The sequence below is a fragment of the Physcomitrium patens genome, chromosome 7 (genome assembly GCF_059467195.1).
Source record: "Physcomitrium patens ecotype Gransden chromosome 7, ASM5946719v1, whole genome shotgun sequence".
NCBI lineage: Eukaryota > Viridiplantae > Streptophyta > Bryopsida > Funariales > Funariaceae > Physcomitrium > Physcomitrium patens.
Genome location: NC_143416.1, coordinates 372,559 through 389,812, shown reverse-complemented (window position 1 = coordinate 389,812; position 17,254 = coordinate 372,559). Strand labels below are relative to the sequence as shown.

The following is a 17,254-nucleotide window of genomic DNA, read 5'->3' as shown; positions in this document are numbered from 1 at the left end:
ATAAACATGTCTTTGCTTACACATAAAGAATATAGACGTATATTATGTTACTTGTATCATTAGTGCCTTTAATATATATATATATATATATATATATAACATCAGAGTTGGATCATTAAATTTGATTCTTAAGTATTTAAGAAAATATTGAATTTATAAATAAAATTTTAATGATATTCTATTCATTAAAGCAAATTAAAAATTCTTGTTTTTGTAACAATTAAGTTCTAGTAATCATGTTTTAAATTTTTGTTTGCTTTTTATTATATATATAATTTTTTATTGACTAAACTCTTATATATCTATACATATATAGATTAATTATTATAAGTAATTGATTTTCATTTAATTTTATTTATGAATATGAGTAATTAATTATAAAATTTGATTAAATATGTAGATGTGATGAGAGGAATAGAGAAGAAAAGTTAGAGAGAAAGAAAGAGAGGATTGGATGAGCAGAAGATTAAATTGTTGAGTTAATGTTTTTTTACATAGAGTTAGGTTGGTTTTTATGCTTTAATCTTAAAATTTGATTTGCATATATTCCCTAATTACAAAGTAATTTATTACTTAAATCATAAGTCAAAATAAATCAATTTAATATTAGTAATTGATAATATTTGATTATATATATATATATATATATTACAATAGAAGATATTAATACCTGAAAAGATAAATATTACAATTACATATTAAAAGAATAATATTTTTTTTTGTTTAACTTGTTAATATACTTCTAATACACATTATTGTATTATTTGAAATTTATCATAAGAATGCATTAAGCATTTGTCTATAAAAGAGCTTTAACATATTTGAAGATTTTTTTAGTAGCAAAAAAAGAATTACATAGGGTCTTCAACAATACTTGTCTTAGCAATTGTGGTTTTTTTAGAATCCTTCACTTAATACATTTTTACTTCTATCAATTTGAAATCACATATGTGTCACTACCAGCCATAAAGCTGATTCTTTCTATGACTTGAGGAGAAATAAAAATATTAAAAAATAATATATATATATATATATATATATATATAAATTATTAATCATATTCCTAGATGGCATTACTTACCTGTTTTTCAAGGTCATTTTTATGCCCTTTACTTATTTCTAGGAAAATTGAATTTATTTTATACTCTTGGATGTACACTCTATTAACTTATCAATCCTTACAAATTATAAAATTAACTTATTAAATCCTTGAAAAATCCAATTTGAATCTAAAATAAATTCTTATTAAATCCTTACTAATTATATAAAAAAATTAAATTCTAATCAATGCTAGAGAAATTCTAATCAAATTTTAATCAATTTAGAAAAAATATATCCAAACTTTAAGCAAACCATTGGTTTGTTGTAACATGGCTAATAGGTTAAAGAGAAAAGAAAAAGATCTTATTTTAAAACCTAATAGAAAATTATCTTAGAAATATAGATAATAGTCAAGGATGTAGAAAAATGAATAAGTGATAATGCTCCTTTTTTCTTAAATGGGGTTTTACTTACTTTATATAGTTATGATATAAAACATAGGTTTTGTTGTTCTACTTTGTTTTGTCTTTTTTATGGCCCTATACAGTACCATAAAAACCTATGTTTAATATCGTAATGATATCAGATAAGATTAAAGATATTATATTATAAAATTATATGAACTTTAATTATTTAAAAAAAAAGAAATGATAGGAGAAACTTAATCTTATATTTTTAATAGATATAAATTTTATCTTATTCTTAAAAATGTCAATATTTTTAATTTTAAAAAGTCTCTTTTTCTATCTCTTTTATTATATATAAATATATCTATATTATCCTTATAATACTTTTATATAAATATCTAAATATCTAATTTAATGAGTCTAAAAATCATTATTTAAGGTGTAGAATTAGAAAATAAATAGTACTATTTGAAATAATACATTGGTAATTTTTAAGCCTTATACTTCCTATTTTGATTAAAAATGATTATTTAGAAAAAAATATGGGAATTTTTAAATTAGTCCAAGCATTCATTAAATGGACCCACCTATCTTAACCATCATCAAAATGTTCTCTATTTTTGGATCCACAACCAATGAAAAGAAGAGCTTAAGAATTTGTATGCAAATTTATGATGATGGGTGCATTGATTTAGTTTATGCTCCAATCAATTTAATAGTTCCTAAAAATCTTATTGCCATATAGTATTGTTGCAAAAGTTCTAATTATTTTCTAGTTGGAGTAGTTTAATGCTTAATAATTTGACTATTTGTAATAAATGCAATGCATATACTGATATACATATATTTTTTTATACATAGAGCTCTAAAATAGAGATTCTTTATACTTAATAAAGTAGGCAAGATGCCACTAGTTTTAAATCTTTGATTACTTAATATTGAAGAGCCATGTATTTTTATATTTTAAATAATTAATCAAATTTTCTAATTTAAAAGTTTAGATGGAATATATGTATATATATATAAAAATAATTTTCCAATAGGCATGCCTTAAAAAAATATATTCTACAAAAATGTAAGTTATTAAGTAAAATATTTTATAAAAAAACTTTAAAATATTTCTAGATTATTTTTTAAAAATATTATTTTATAATTTTAGAGTCACACTATGATTTGATATATTTAAATTTCTAATAATGAATAAGTTTTTAAAATTCATAACATCTTCTTTATTGTCTCAAAAAACCAGAGCTCTTTATCTAGAATTTTTTTTCCTCATAAGAAACCTTAATAAGATTTTACTACTATGAATTTTTAAAATATGATTTATTATAATTGATATGTATACTACTTAAATTATTATATTTTAATAAGAAAAAAGTAAAAACAAGTAAAATTATATTAAATAATATATCTTTTAAAAACAAATTAAGAAGTGGTTTTTAGATATTTTTCTAGTCTATGAATTCTTTTACATTTTCCATGTGGTTTTTTGAAGTATTTAAAAAAAATATATATATCTTAAGAAGCAACTATAAAGGCATCCTCTAATTTACATACTTAGCCTATAAATATTAAGGCTCATAGGGAGCTTCTGCATAGCTAAAAATTATAAATGAGACCATCTTTAATCCTTTCAATAACTTTTTAGTATTCTCATCTTGGTTCAACACTTTCTAATTCTTTTTATTTAAAAATAGACTTTTTATTTAAAAATTAAGTCAAGCTCTAAATATTCTTCAAATTTAAAATGTATAACTAAATAAATTATTTAACTGATTTATAATCCTAATTATAATCTTAGGACTTAATTAGTTTAAATTTGAATTACATTTTAAAGCCAAGGAATTTTTATTCAAATCCTAATTCTTATATTCATTATTCTAGATAAACTTTATTCTTGACTTAATTTGAAATTTATTTTTCTTATTCTTATTTGAATTTTCTTCAATAATTTTTTAATTTAACTAATTTTAATCTTGAACTTAGGTCTATTTTTTATTTTTTTATAATTTTTTAAAATGTTGATTTAACTTTGATCATAATTTAGAAGTTGAATCTATACATACATACATACATACATACATATCCATATATTTAAATGTTTTGCAAAAAAAAAAAAAAACAAAAAAAACAAAAAAAAATCTTATTCTTTTTAAAATCTTGTGGACTTGCAAAAAAAGATCACATATGTTTTCTTTGATGTTTAACCCAATCAGTGGTTTACTTCTGTACAATGATGTATACTGGATAAAATTAGACGTTTCTGTGGTATACATATATATATATATATATATATCATATGGCTGTCATTTTTTATTATTCATTCTATTCAGAATCGTAGCTAATATATATATATATATATATATATTTACATCATTAACCATTCACATCTACCCAAGTATACATCCATCAATCCTCTTGTTCCATCTCTTTCTCTTTTTAGTTTTTATTTATTTATTTATTTACAAAGAATATTAAGGCAGTTGTTGGGAACCAATTTTGTCTTCTTAAAATTTTTCAATCTTTAAGAGGACTTTGAGAGATTGCACTCTATTGCTCTCTCTCTCTCTCTCTCTTCACAAATATGACATTTCAATGCCATGTGCATAATGATGTAGAAGGGATAAAACATATAAATTGATATAGAGTGGGTATCGCAATTGGATGCTTTTTTTTCAACTTATTTTAAAACTAGAATGAAAAAATTATAATAAAAAACAAAGGAATGATTGAAAAAATGTTCCTTTGGTTTGTCAAATTGGAGTTTTAAGATAATAGTTTTTCATTTTTTGGCAATGTATTTACTTGTCCACACAAAATCCCTCACCACTTTTGTTCTTCTTTTTGTTTTTTTGTTAACTTTGTACTATGTCATATTAATTTTTGAACAAAACACACAAGTTTAATAGACTTACTCAATGAAAATAAATAAAAAATATTTTATTTTTCCTTTTAAATATTCACAAGGAATATCATAATAGCGCCAAAACAAGGGAATTGGAATTTGCAGCGGAAAATTATTCTTGGTTGCATCAGAAATGTTGTACATAAATATTCAAAGTAATGCTTGTATGGGTAATAAATTAATTAAAAAATTTAGAATTAAACAAAATACATTATTTCTTTTTATTAAAGAACATTTAAACCATGGTGGACTTCAAAAAGAATTTATAAATGTTGTTTGTGTACAAGATGTATGTTTTGAAACTTTGAAAGTATTATTTTTTAAAAATGTATTGAATGTCAAATGAGGTGATGTGGCCTTTGCTCTTTGTAAAGTGGGTTTTTCCACCATCTTTGAGGCATAGATTTATTGTTTGGAGAGTATTGATCTCTTCTCATTTTTTTATTAGTCGAGTATAATTTAACTCCTCAGTTGCCAAATTTAAAAAACCTGCATCAAGTTTGCTCTCTGTAATATGCTGAGTTATGGTTCTGTAGGTGATTGTGCTTAATTGTGTATAAGAGATTGAACATTTAAATTACATTTAATGTTGATGATTTTGCCTCATCATTTACTTCTATGTCTTGTAGCTTGATTTTTTTTGAAATATATGTCTTTTACTATGATTTTATCATATTGTGTAAAAACATTATTGATTATTCACATTATTCAATAGTCATTTTACTATGATCATATGCATTTTAACATGGTTTTCCATTGTGTTTCATGCATTTTGCATTCATTTTTGTCTTCATTGTTAGGTTTTTTGTGATAATGCTGAATCCAGATTAGTCCGGATAAGTTATAATAAAAATCACATAAATCATACATAAATAATTCTTTTCATGCACATTGATTTTTCAATTGAAAATTTAACTAAATTTTAGACTACAATATTTGTCTTACAAATCTGTACAATAAAGACATGGCTAAATTCCAGGTTCTTTGAGTAGCTGTACAACATGTTTTTTTGCTTTTGAAATCTAATGATTATCATAAATATAGGAAACATGGTTTCATTAGTATGTATTTATGTCAAGGACGTGAAACTATTTATTATTCATGAAAGCTTTTGATGAAAAGAAATCCATGTGAATACTTTTGTTTTGTGTTTCTTAATTCCAAACCAGAGAGTTTTTTGCTAGAAAGCATACATTTGTATAAAAAAAATAAAAAAATGTTCAAAATTTGAATGCAAATGATCTATAAATAGGATTAGCTTTGACAAAGTATGTTATTATTTTTAGTTTTATGTTTGCTTAATTTTTTTATATCTTCAAAACTATTTTAATACACATTTTTAAAAGCTCAATATCTTTATCCAAAATCAATAAAATAAATAAATGAATTAAATTTATAAAAGAAAAATACTCTTGTGGATGAAATGTTAAAATTTATCATATTTTTTTTACTAAAATATATAGAATTAAGAAAATTCAATGCAAAAATATTTTATGCTCGAGTATTGTCACAATGAATAAAACATAATAATTTTAAAAGATGTTAAGTTTAAATGTAAGTAGATTGTTACATACTTGAATACTATAATATTTGCTTGATATATTTCAAATCTTATTTGTAAAATTTGAATCATTCAATCAAAACTTTCATCAAAATACAAAACTATTTGATTCTTGAGCAGTAACAAAGATATAAAAATATCAGTTTGCAAAAAACACCCACTGCATGTTATTTATAATTTAAACTATGATAAAATTAGTGTATAACTAAGTCACACTGGTGAAATAAGTAATGTTATTTTTTAATGAACAAGAATTTGAGTGTACAATGTTTGAAAATATGAATACAAATCAAATATAGATGTATTTACAAAAATCATTAATAGAAACTATTATATGAATGTTTTTTCTTTTTTTGGGAACCACTAGGTGAACACTTTCTTTTACTATATAAAAAAATCCCTTATATTCTGTGGACATCTCCTCCTTTTCTCACGCCACACCAACAATACACAAAACTACTACAAGTTTTTTTAACAAGTTGGACACTAATGAAGTTAGTTGGGATTTATCAAATATGGCTTCCAACCACATATTATGCACAAAATCATATTTAAAAAAACTTATATCTAAAAACTTCAATGCTTTAAAAAAATCTCACTTACTACATTCTCAAACTCTTATATTCCATCACAAAAATTTAGAACATGTACATGTAATACAACACATAAAGGAATTCCTACTCTAAATTATTGAATGGTTCACAAAATATAAATTTTAAAATTTTATATATGAGAAATTAAAAATCATTAGAATCAACTATTTTAATACAAATGCAATCAACGATGAACTTATAATCTAATGAATATGATAATTTATATTTCTAAATAGATCATCTTTAAAATTTATTGATTCTTTTTTGATAGATTAACTTATTGATTCTATTTTTATCTAATTTTAAAAAACAGAATTATTTATTGTATGATTGAAATTTGTTTTATTTTATTTTTATAATGCATAATCAGAATTCTTGTTCTGATTGTTTGAGAAGAAAGAAAGATTGTTGTCAAAGTATATTAATTAACAATTACTAATGATATAATATTTGATTTAAAAATAATTACAACTCAATTAAACTAAGATTTTGACAAAAATCTAAGAAACAATGCAATCTTGGTAAATTTAAAGACAAAGTTCAATCACAAATAGTATTTTAAATAAAATAAAGATATCATATATATATATATATATATATATATATATATACATATATAACCTTTAGATTTTAAATTCTTATAAAATCTTGATGTTTTAAAAAGAATACATTGGTAACCTTCTAATCATCTATTTAGATGACATAATGAGAAATTTTAAGATTCAAGAAGAATACATGTTCTATACATAATTTGCTTTTAAAAAAATTATATAAAAAGATAAAATATGAAATTAAACAACATATCTTTTCTTATAAAAGATTATTCATATTTTTGGATCTTTCATATTATACTAAGAAATTTTTATAAACCACAAGGCAATACAAATCTCATATATTGGAAGGAACATATGTAATAAAGTAAACTTGTAAAACAACAATACACTAATATGTATACATTCTTGTGAAATGATAATAATTTTTATGTACAACTATGAAGGAGGAAAGGTGGCAAAGAAAACATAAGTTTATGTAGTAGAAACATTTTAAAATGAATATTTTTAAATATAATAAATTAAAGAGTTTCAGATTAAAATTAGAATATAAAAAATGTATTGAAAAGATTGGTAAATACCTTGGTCTCACTTCCATACATATTAACTAACAGAAGACTATGTTAATTGTTTTGAAACTAGAACATTTACAAAATTATGTTTGAAATAATTGTATAGTGAGTTTTTTAAAATAATAATTTTTTTGAGAAGTAGTAGTGTATGTATGGAGCACCCATAGATTTAATTTGTGCGTCTTTTTATTTTATTTTATTATATTTTATCGATTTTTTTTGCAGAATATTGCATCTATTTTTTATGTAATAATACTTATTTACATAATATGGATATTTTGAAACCTCTATAAATAATATATTTAAATTTTTTTTAGAGTCTATAAATATTTTAAAATAGACCACATAAAATCTAAGATTCTTTTAATAAAGTTTTATAAGATGATTTAATTAATACAAATTGACAAAACTAAGTAACTATTAAAATATTAAAAGATGAATTTATTTTGGTATAAAAATACTTTTTATGAATTTATATAAATTATTTTAAAAAATGAATAAGCTAAATTAAGCATTTGACAAAGTATATTTAAAATTTAAAATTTACAACAAAGAAATTTTTAGCAACACTTGATTATTTTGAAGAGTTTTTCTATGAATTAGAAAGAAAATTAAACTATAATGCTTTAATGAATTTACTATAAGAACTGTTGGTATTTTATGAATGCACAAATTTTAAAATGATGCCAAATTACATAGAATGTATCAATTTTTGTATTTATTTTGTAACTTCATGTTGTATTAACATTAATCAAAAAAGTCTGCATGTACTTTTTTGTATGACTTACTGCCTATCTAAAAAAAGAGAATTTTGTTTAGAACAAACAAAAGAGTGTTATCTTGATATCATTTAGTTTAAATACATATATAAATTAAACCAAAATAAAAATGAAACATAAGCAAAGAATATAAAATAGTGAATTTGTCAAAAAATACAAAATAAATCCTTGCAATCATTGAGATAATAATTAATTATTTCAAGTTCAATAACTATACTTCAAAGTATTTTGGAGTGCACTTCTAAAATACAAGTGTTTTTATAATATATATGTATAAATATAGATGTATATTTGTGAAAAAATTTTGTTTCTATAAAACTATAAATTTAATATCTAAAAATTACAGATAGCTAAGAGTTTATACCTTCGTGAAGAAATTTTACCAATCTTAATACATTTGGACAAGAACCAAAATTCAAAGGCATCACAACATGATTTGTGTAAATCATTTTTTACTAAAAAAAAAAAAAGCAAAAAACAAACCAAACCAAACCAAACCATAGTGATTATATTAAGTTTTCTAAGTATCAATATTACTAATCTTATTCTACTTATTCTAAGATGATATCTACTTTTTATTCTAAATTAAATAAATGGACTCAATTAGATGTTTATTTTAAACAATCAAAAAATTAGATTAAAATTATTATAGTTCATTAATTTATTTTTAAAAATAAATTAATATTATTTTAATTTATATAAAATTAAAAATGATTATATACCAAACTTATTAATATAATTTAAATAAAATATTTGTAATTTTTTTGTAATATATTGAAGTATAATATAAAAAAATAAAATAAAGAATGGTAATTACCTTGAAAGTAAGTTAAATAAATTATAAGCTCTACTAATGCTCATAAATAGTATAAAAGGGTGTCCTAAAGGAACTCAAGGCATTAATCAAAATTTTCCAGCTACAACCATAACATTTAATTCTATATAAGGCTAATGCATATAGTTTTGTAGTAGCTACAAATTATATTGTTTTTACTGAGTGATTATATACAAATACATACTTATTTTATTATAAAAATATTTGTATGTATACCTATATATATATATATATATATATATATATATATATTAAAAAGAATATAGTATCAACAAAAAAAAATGATCTATTATTTAATTTACATGATATGTGAATAAGTATACAAATTTTTAGTTACTAATAATATATGTCTAAATTAAAATAAAAAATCAATAAGTGACCAAAGATTATGTCATAGTGTTGATGTTAATAATATTGATCTTAATGAAATTTCTTAGAGAAGAAGCTATCTATCAAGCTGTGCATAATAATGTAAAAAAAGATTTATTGAATAGCATTAATAGTTCTTAATTTTTGCAAATAAATTTATCTTTAACAAATTAGGATTTCAATTTAAGTGATCTTTATAGAATAGCACAATCTCAAGTATAAGCACGTTGTTTTGTAAGTTTCAATCCAACTACAAGAAGTTTTGAAACCCTTTTCATGGCATTAGGTAATAAAATAAGATTTTTTATTAAATTCATTTTTTTAGTTAGCTTTAGGTTCCTAATTATAATTATTTTAATATAGATAAGAATTTAAAGTGTTTTGTATTAAAAGATTTATTTTGCTTAAATAAGAACTTTTAGCTTAAAGTGATTTTTGAAGTTTGAAGCTGTAATTTCTTTAAAAAATGAAAAAATAAATAAGAAATAATTTAATGTTTTTATTTATTTATGGAAGAAATACAATACATAAATATATAAAAATAAAGATAATACCAATATATAAGAAAAACACTTCTGAAGCAAAAAAAATAGCAATTTCATTATGTGAGAATCAAGGTGAAAGAAAGAAATGATTTGATAAACCAAAGGTTAAAAATATTAATTTTTCTATTTTGGAAAAATTAAATATTAAAAATAAGAGTTAATCAAACATAACACAAATGTGCTAAATAAAAGACTTAAAAAATTAAGCATAAATAATGAAGCAATTTGTAACTTCAAGTTAGGCACCATATTATTACAAGTTGTAGAATAAATATTGAAATTTTAAGTACTATCCTTAGATAGTAGCAATGCTAAACAAACAACTAAAAAACTTCATTCATTTCTATTTGCATTTTTCGTAAGTAAGTTTTTGAAACTTTATTAATTTGAATATTAATGATACAAAATGTCTTAAAGAAGAATTCATAGCAAGAGGTGTTCTGCCAAATAAATAAAAAAATATGCTAGTAGTTCTCGAATAGAATAGAAATTTCATTGAACAATGATTCACATATGATTGATTTCATATTCCTACTGTCCTACCTTGTGTGTAGAGACGTGTGTGTTTACGTAGACATACATATATATATATATATATATAGATGTAATATCACTTTTTCTACTTACTTTTAACAAATTTTTATTAATTCTTTAAAACAGGAGCCAATATCAACGCAACTGCACCTTGTCCAATGGCACACATGAAATAGGGTATATAAATAGCATTTCATGTTGTATTGCTGTACACTTCAAAATAAAACACTAAAAGATACTACAATTAACTCAGAAGTTTTCATTATCCACACAAGAATGAAACATGACACAAAGAGTAAAAAGTTTACGTTTGGTTCAAATAGACTCCAAGCATGGAAAAAGGTTTTACATGAGAATTTCAGTTCTTCGGACAATCCACAATAGCAGAGGTTTCAACCCATATCTGAATGAAAGGTCTAGGTTTACTGAGATTGACGAGAGCTTTGCACAGTTTCAAACCTGCGAGATATCAATGATTTGTGTAGGGATTTCTCTGGAGGTACATTTTAAGTATCAATTGATTGTAACAAAGATCACCTAAATTACAAATCCAAGGGTAAGTGAAGAATTCTTGCCCTCTATGTTGTGAGAGGTGGTTCTATTTAAGTATAATACTGAAGTTAATGATGCATTCGGCACCCAAATTCGACGCCGAGAAACTGGTTCAGTCATCTTTAGCCCAAGCAGGCCCATAGATAGCCACATGCGTTCGCCCATATCGCCTATCCCTAATCTTCACAAGAGGACCACAAGTCTCCGGCATCTCTCGCTTGGACTTGATTGGATACTCAACCACGATGCAGGTATCCTCCTTGACAAGTGGAGAGTCAGAAATCTGCTGCATGAGTTTTGAAAACACAACTGCTTCGTAGGGTGGTGTCACACTTATGTAGTCAAATTGGCCGCCAAGCAAGCCAGCGCCATGTTCAGCTACCTGATCCAGTAAGGTTTCCACGGGGGAAGTGTGCACAACAGCTTGGTCTTGAAAGCCAGTCACTGCTAAATTAGGGTTTAGCACTTCATCAATAACCCAGGGATCCATCTCTACAAAATATGCCATTTCACAGCCCCTGCTAAGCGCCTCAATCCCAACAGATCCCGTGCCGCTGTAAAGGTCTAACCACCTCCCGGGTGGTAACTGCGCAGCGCCTCCCCCCAGTGCCTGCAATATGTTGAAAACCGCACCACGTACAATTTCCATCATCGGCCGCACATTCAAGTCTGCCGGAGATGCTAATTTTCTACCGCCTACTTTGCCTGCCATTACCCTTAATAGTTTGTGGGTGAGCCTGGGGGCATCTTCCACTTTAATTGGTTGTGGCTTCACCTCAATACCTTGTCTCTCCTGCTCCAGTTGTTGCCTCAAACGCACTGGAACCTGCACATCTGCTACTTCTAGCATTTTCTCTGTGGTGTCCAGATCGATTTTCCAGCCATCATCGATGTTGAACACCTCCTCATCCACCACTGTCGGCTTTTTTCTTCTCCTGCTTGAGCTCTTCTCAGAACCTGGCGAATTGCGGCGGGAGGCGGCGCACTGGACGGGAAAGCGACGAGAGCACGAAACAGAACAGCAAAGACTTTCCTGCTTGACGTAGCTGGGAGGCGGCAACGCCGAATTGAATCGACCACATGGTACTGACGACAGCAATACCGACGACATTGCGCAGCTCTGCGCATACGGAACCAAAAGACATGGTGGGAGCCACGAATTACATGACACGTCTGGCTATCAGTCCACGCCTCACACTAGAAATGGCTGCTCACGCTAGACAAGGCACCACGTTGAACTTTCCATGACCCAAATTATCAGCAAATTTCAATGACCCAGACTCAAATTTCTAACCAAACTAAACACAACCACGAAAAAAGAAGAAGTGCAGCAACTTGGCCACAGTTTCGTACATCCTAAGCTCACCTCACACGCCCAAGCTCACCTCTAGCCAGCTACAAAATTCGCATAAGCCGCTAGCGAAGTAATACATACCAGTAAACCACACAGACGATAAGCAGATAGACACAACTCGATAGATGCTTACCGACACAAAGAAAAACAATGACGACGATATCCAGAGCACGACAACAGAATCCCCGTTCACGAAGCTGCTTGCATGGCTTCCTCCGAGCAATCCATTAAAACCCAATCCGCTAAAACCCTAGCCTGAAGCAAAAATCCAACCTGGAATAAGAAATGTGCTATCTCGCGACGGATATCGTCACAGGGATACTTATTGGGAACAGAGCAGAAGAACATGGGGAACACGAGAAGAGCGCGGGGACTTCACTCTTCGCGGCAAAGCTATGGTCGGCAGTTTAGGCCACCTTCAATTGGGGTTGATTGATTGAGGGGATTGCCGTGAGAAAGCATCAGCAGCCCTCGCAAGAAGTTTTTCGAGGTTGGAGACGTCATTTGGTTTGTGGGTTCATCTGTTTTCTCAGGGTAATTCCTTTTACAGGATTCTGTTAGATTCTGCTTCGGGAGTCGGTAGGTTGGAAGAATGATGTGTGGGGCATAGGAAAGGGACGAGTTCGAAGGATTTGGAGCGACTAGGTGTGGTGTAGAGGCGGTTTGGTAGACTTTGTTTGGAGTTTTAGTAGGATCGGTGGTTGATTGATTGCTCTGCGAGGTTTTTGGCTGCTGGAGCTGGGAGACCATTTCCGTGTGTCGCTATGGCCGACGAGCAAATTTCCAAGGAGATGGCCTCGAAACTTGTTGTCGGTGAGGCTGCGGTGAGTTCCTCCGCGGAGCCGGATGTCGTTTTGGAAGGATGGTCGACGAGAGTAGAGGATTTGCTGGACGAGGGCGACGAGGCAGGGGCCGTGAAGGTGCTGGAGGGTGTTATTGCCAAGCTCTCGGTTTCGAAGAATGCCGCCTCCAACTTAGGCCTTGCCGTCGCGATGAGCGACCTGGCGAGGCTATACGGATCTCGGGGCATGTCACTAAAGGCCGACGAGCTTCTCAGCGAGTCCCTGCTCATCAAGAAGAAGGCCGAAGAAGCTTCTTCTGTCGATAATCTCTCATGGTGCATATCTTCGCGCTCTCATGAATTGCTTGGAATTAGGTTCCGTTGAGTCCCTCCAAGTGTTGGAAACACGACCTAGGAGTCGAAGAATCGGTGACTTAATTGGGGAAGTTTGCAGTCCATGTGATTAGGTCTAGATTGACGCGTTCACGGAATTGGTTGCTTTACAGGGAAGATGCAGCTGACGAGAATCCAAGCAGGAAGGTTACTGTCGAGCAACCGGCGAAATCTGGAAATATGCAGGAGAATTCCGACAGAGTGCCTGGAGCAGGGTTCCCAAGCACTACTGCCATGTCTGATGAAGAAGGTGACGATCCTGCGTCCTTGTTCTGCAAACTGCAGTTCAATTGTCTCTTTCTTTCTTTCTTTCTTTCTTTCTTTCTGTGTTCTATTCTTTTGAATTTTTTTCCTCTCGGTGGGAGAATTTGACATCCGGCAAATCTCAGATTGGGAAGCTGCTGTCCCGACCTTGCTGGCATCACCAAATTTACTGTCACCAGCTGTGAAGAAAACGCCGGTGAAGGTGAAGGAGAAAGAGACCCCGAAGCAACGTGGACGGGGAGCATTCACATATGGTGGTGGCGGCAACCTCTACAGCGATCAATTCGATGAGGACGGTGCCACCCACGAACGGCTCAACCTAACCACCTCCGACCGAGCCAACGACCATTGTACGTTTCTCGTACACAAGGCAAGCCCTAAGAAAACTAGAGATCATGCATGCCTCGAGATCAGCTTAGTCACCCGTTTAGCATTTCAATCCTACAACAACGAATGCACAATTGATGTGTAGATTGTTGCGAATTGCAGGGGATGGCGGTGCTGAGCATGTGCTTCTGATAGACGGATTCTCGCCACTGATAAAGACAAAGGACTTGGAGGACCTACTGAGACCTTATTCTGGGCAAGGAGTTAGTATTCGTTGGATTGACGACACAAGTGTGGCAGCTGTGTTCCGCACACCTGCCCTCGGTAAGTCAGTAGCTCCCAAACGCTAATATTCTCATAACCTATTCGTTGCACTGGTCTTGTTATCTTTCTGTTTAGCTGAGCGTCTTTGTATTTTGTGTCTATCCTTGTCTGCAGCGCGACAAGCGTTGGCAGGAATTCGTGATCCGCGGTTCAAGGTGCACAAGTACACCGAGGCAGGTGCAGGCCTCAGCCAGCCGATCTCCTTATCGATATCAGGTGCGTGTGATTCCCGTTTATCAACTCAAGTGCTTGCTTCCGAGACGTTGATTGTGGATTTTGCAGACTTGTCACTTTGGTGAATCTAATGCTGTTCGTTGGCTTTGTTGCAGATTTGGAGCCACCAGCTCCGAGGCCGGCCACTACTGCAAGAGTAGCACAGCGCATGATAGCAGGAGCTCTGAGCAGACAAGGGATCAGCAGCCAAAACCTGCGGGCGAAGACAAAAGCCAATGCACAGCAGGCATTGCACCTGGAGGCTGAGAGGAAGCAACGGTTGCTCCAACGGCAGCAATTGCGTGACGAGGCCTGGGGCGATGACTAATTGCAGAGCAGCTTTTTTTGTGTCTACAATCTACACCTCCAGAAAATGTAAATTATGCAGCAGCAGCCATGAGCTAAGCCCTTGGATATATACTTTTGTTGGACAGTGCAATCTCAGCAGAATAAGTTGCAAATAAGAGGAACTGAACTTCTCCAGGAAATTGTGCACATAACGTGGGTCTCATCTTTTTTATTTTCCTGCTGTGTTTTGCAACTTCATACCTGTGCTGTTGTTGTTCATTGCAAGATGTCTAGTGTGCAAGTAAAGCTGAAAACTGAATTGTTGGCTCTGGAAGCTCATCGTCAGCATCCCTCACTTTCCAGTTTGCTTGCACCGTGATTCCATTCCTGGTCGCCAAACTTAGTATCGTCACTTCTTTCCAAGAGGAGATCCAAACCTTCTTAATTGGCAAATCCTGCTACAATAATTTGGGTAATTCCTTTGTTAAGCCGAAGGAAAATGAGAATTATTAAGAGGAGAATGGGCGAGTGAAAGTTCACCAAAGAATTGAGATCAATTATGAGATCAATCAACATCAAAATCAATTATAAAAATATAATTTTGGAAGGGTATAGAGGGGGTGTAACATTTCAAGAATATAAGTATGATGGCACTAATGGTGGACCTAAATTATATGCATACGAGATAGAAGGTTATAATAGTTATTATATAGCAAATAGAAAGAATTGTCTCTACATCAACAAATCAACAAAAGAGTTGAGGAAGGCATCAAAGTTTCTTTAATTCACTATTTTATTATCATTCTACATGGCTTTTCTTCAAGTTATAATTTTTGTTTTGTTTTTTAAATTATTATAGTAAATACTTTGATAATTGCTACTTTAAAATAATAATTTTTAACTTTTGAGATGCATTTTTACATCAATTGTGTATATATATATACAAAATTGATGTAAAGATTAACCTCTTTATTACTAATAACCTGCAATAATTAATCATTCTTCTAGAAACTAATTCTATTCTATGGTGCATAATTAATAGTATTTAATTTCTAATAATTAATTGATTTTTATTAATTAACAAAAGTGAATAATAGAAGATTTTGTAGCCATGTGATTTTGCAAGACAAGGCTATGTGATTGGCATGGCAAAAGCAATCAATCTAGATTGTAGGGCCATGGCAAGAATGATTGCTTTAAGTGTGCCACCACTTATGATAAGTAACCTATAAAAATCAATATTTTTTTGTGGCAATAGATGATATTAATTAATGGTGGGAATATTGTGTGTATATATATTTATATATGTATACATTATGCAAATTTTTAAAGCATGTGATAAATTTTTATTCTTTAATATTTTTATTTATTAAACATCTTAGATGATTTGAAATAGTTGAATTGAGTTTGTTTATCAAACAATAAATTAAACAAACAAACAAACAATGAACAAAAAAAATTATTTATTTATTTCTTAAATGGTTAGTGGTCTTATCATGCATAATAAGATTTACTTCTAATGGATTTTTCACTTTTTCTTTTAATTAGACAAATAAAAAGATATTGTTGCATATAATAACTAATTATTTTACATTTTTGTATAATAACTAATAAAATTCAAAGTAATTATCCAAAAATAATAATAATAATCTTCTAAAATATTCCTATTAAACAACAATATCAATTTACTGACAATATTTACCACCAATTTATTTATTTACATGTCTCTTACAAAACTCTAAGTAAATATTTGGAAAGTCACATATTAAGAAGACATGCAATATGTATTTGTAAAAAAAATATGTGCAATTTAGATTTTTCTTATTTAGTGATATTAGCATTTCAAATTAATCATGAAATCTCACAATCTAAGAGTATAATAATTTGATACAAGAAATAGCTATTAGTATGTGAACAATATCTTACAAAGATACTATAAGACAATAGATGGTTTCCAATTTTTAGTTCTTGTCTTTGGTTTGGACGGCTCAAATATAATCAATATATTTATTATGTAAACAATAAACTCATTCAAGAATCTTACTATCCAAAGCATTAAATAT

The 17,254-nt window shown here is 29.1% G+C and overlaps 2 protein-coding genes across 3 annotated transcripts; one reads left to right on the top strand and one right to left on the bottom strand.

Annotated features, from left to right (window-relative positions):
• Positions 1-11,099: 11,099 nt before the first annotated feature.
• LOC112284921 (uncharacterized) lies at positions 11,100-12,866 on the bottom strand. 2 transcript variants are annotated; one of them, XM_024525303.3, is made up of 2 exons: positions 12,735-12,866; positions 11,100-12,367 (listed from the first exon to the last, which is right to left on the bottom strand). In XM_024525303.3, the coding sequence occupies exon 2, from the start codon at positions 12,356-12,358 to the stop codon at positions 11,360-11,362; it is 999 nt and encodes a 332-aa protein (XP_024381071.1). In that variant the 5' UTR covers positions 12,359-12,367; positions 12,735-12,866; the 3' UTR covers positions 11,100-11,359. The 2 variants fall into 2 exon arrangements, with proteins under 2 accessions (XP_024381071.1, XP_024381072.1); XM_024525304.2 differs by having other exon boundaries at positions 12,614-12,736.
• Positions 12,865-15,391, top strand: LOC112284920 (uncharacterized). The gene is made up of 6 exons (XM_024525302.3): positions 12,865-13,718; positions 13,889-14,025; positions 14,165-14,389; positions 14,529-14,690; positions 14,805-14,906; positions 15,020-15,391. The coding sequence occupies exons 1-6, from the start codon at positions 13,366-13,368 to the stop codon at positions 15,229-15,231; spliced, it is 1,191 nt and encodes a 396-aa protein (XP_024381070.1). The 5' UTR covers positions 12,865-13,365; the 3' UTR covers positions 15,232-15,391.
• The last annotated feature ends 1,863 nt before the right edge of the window (positions 15,392-17,254 follow it).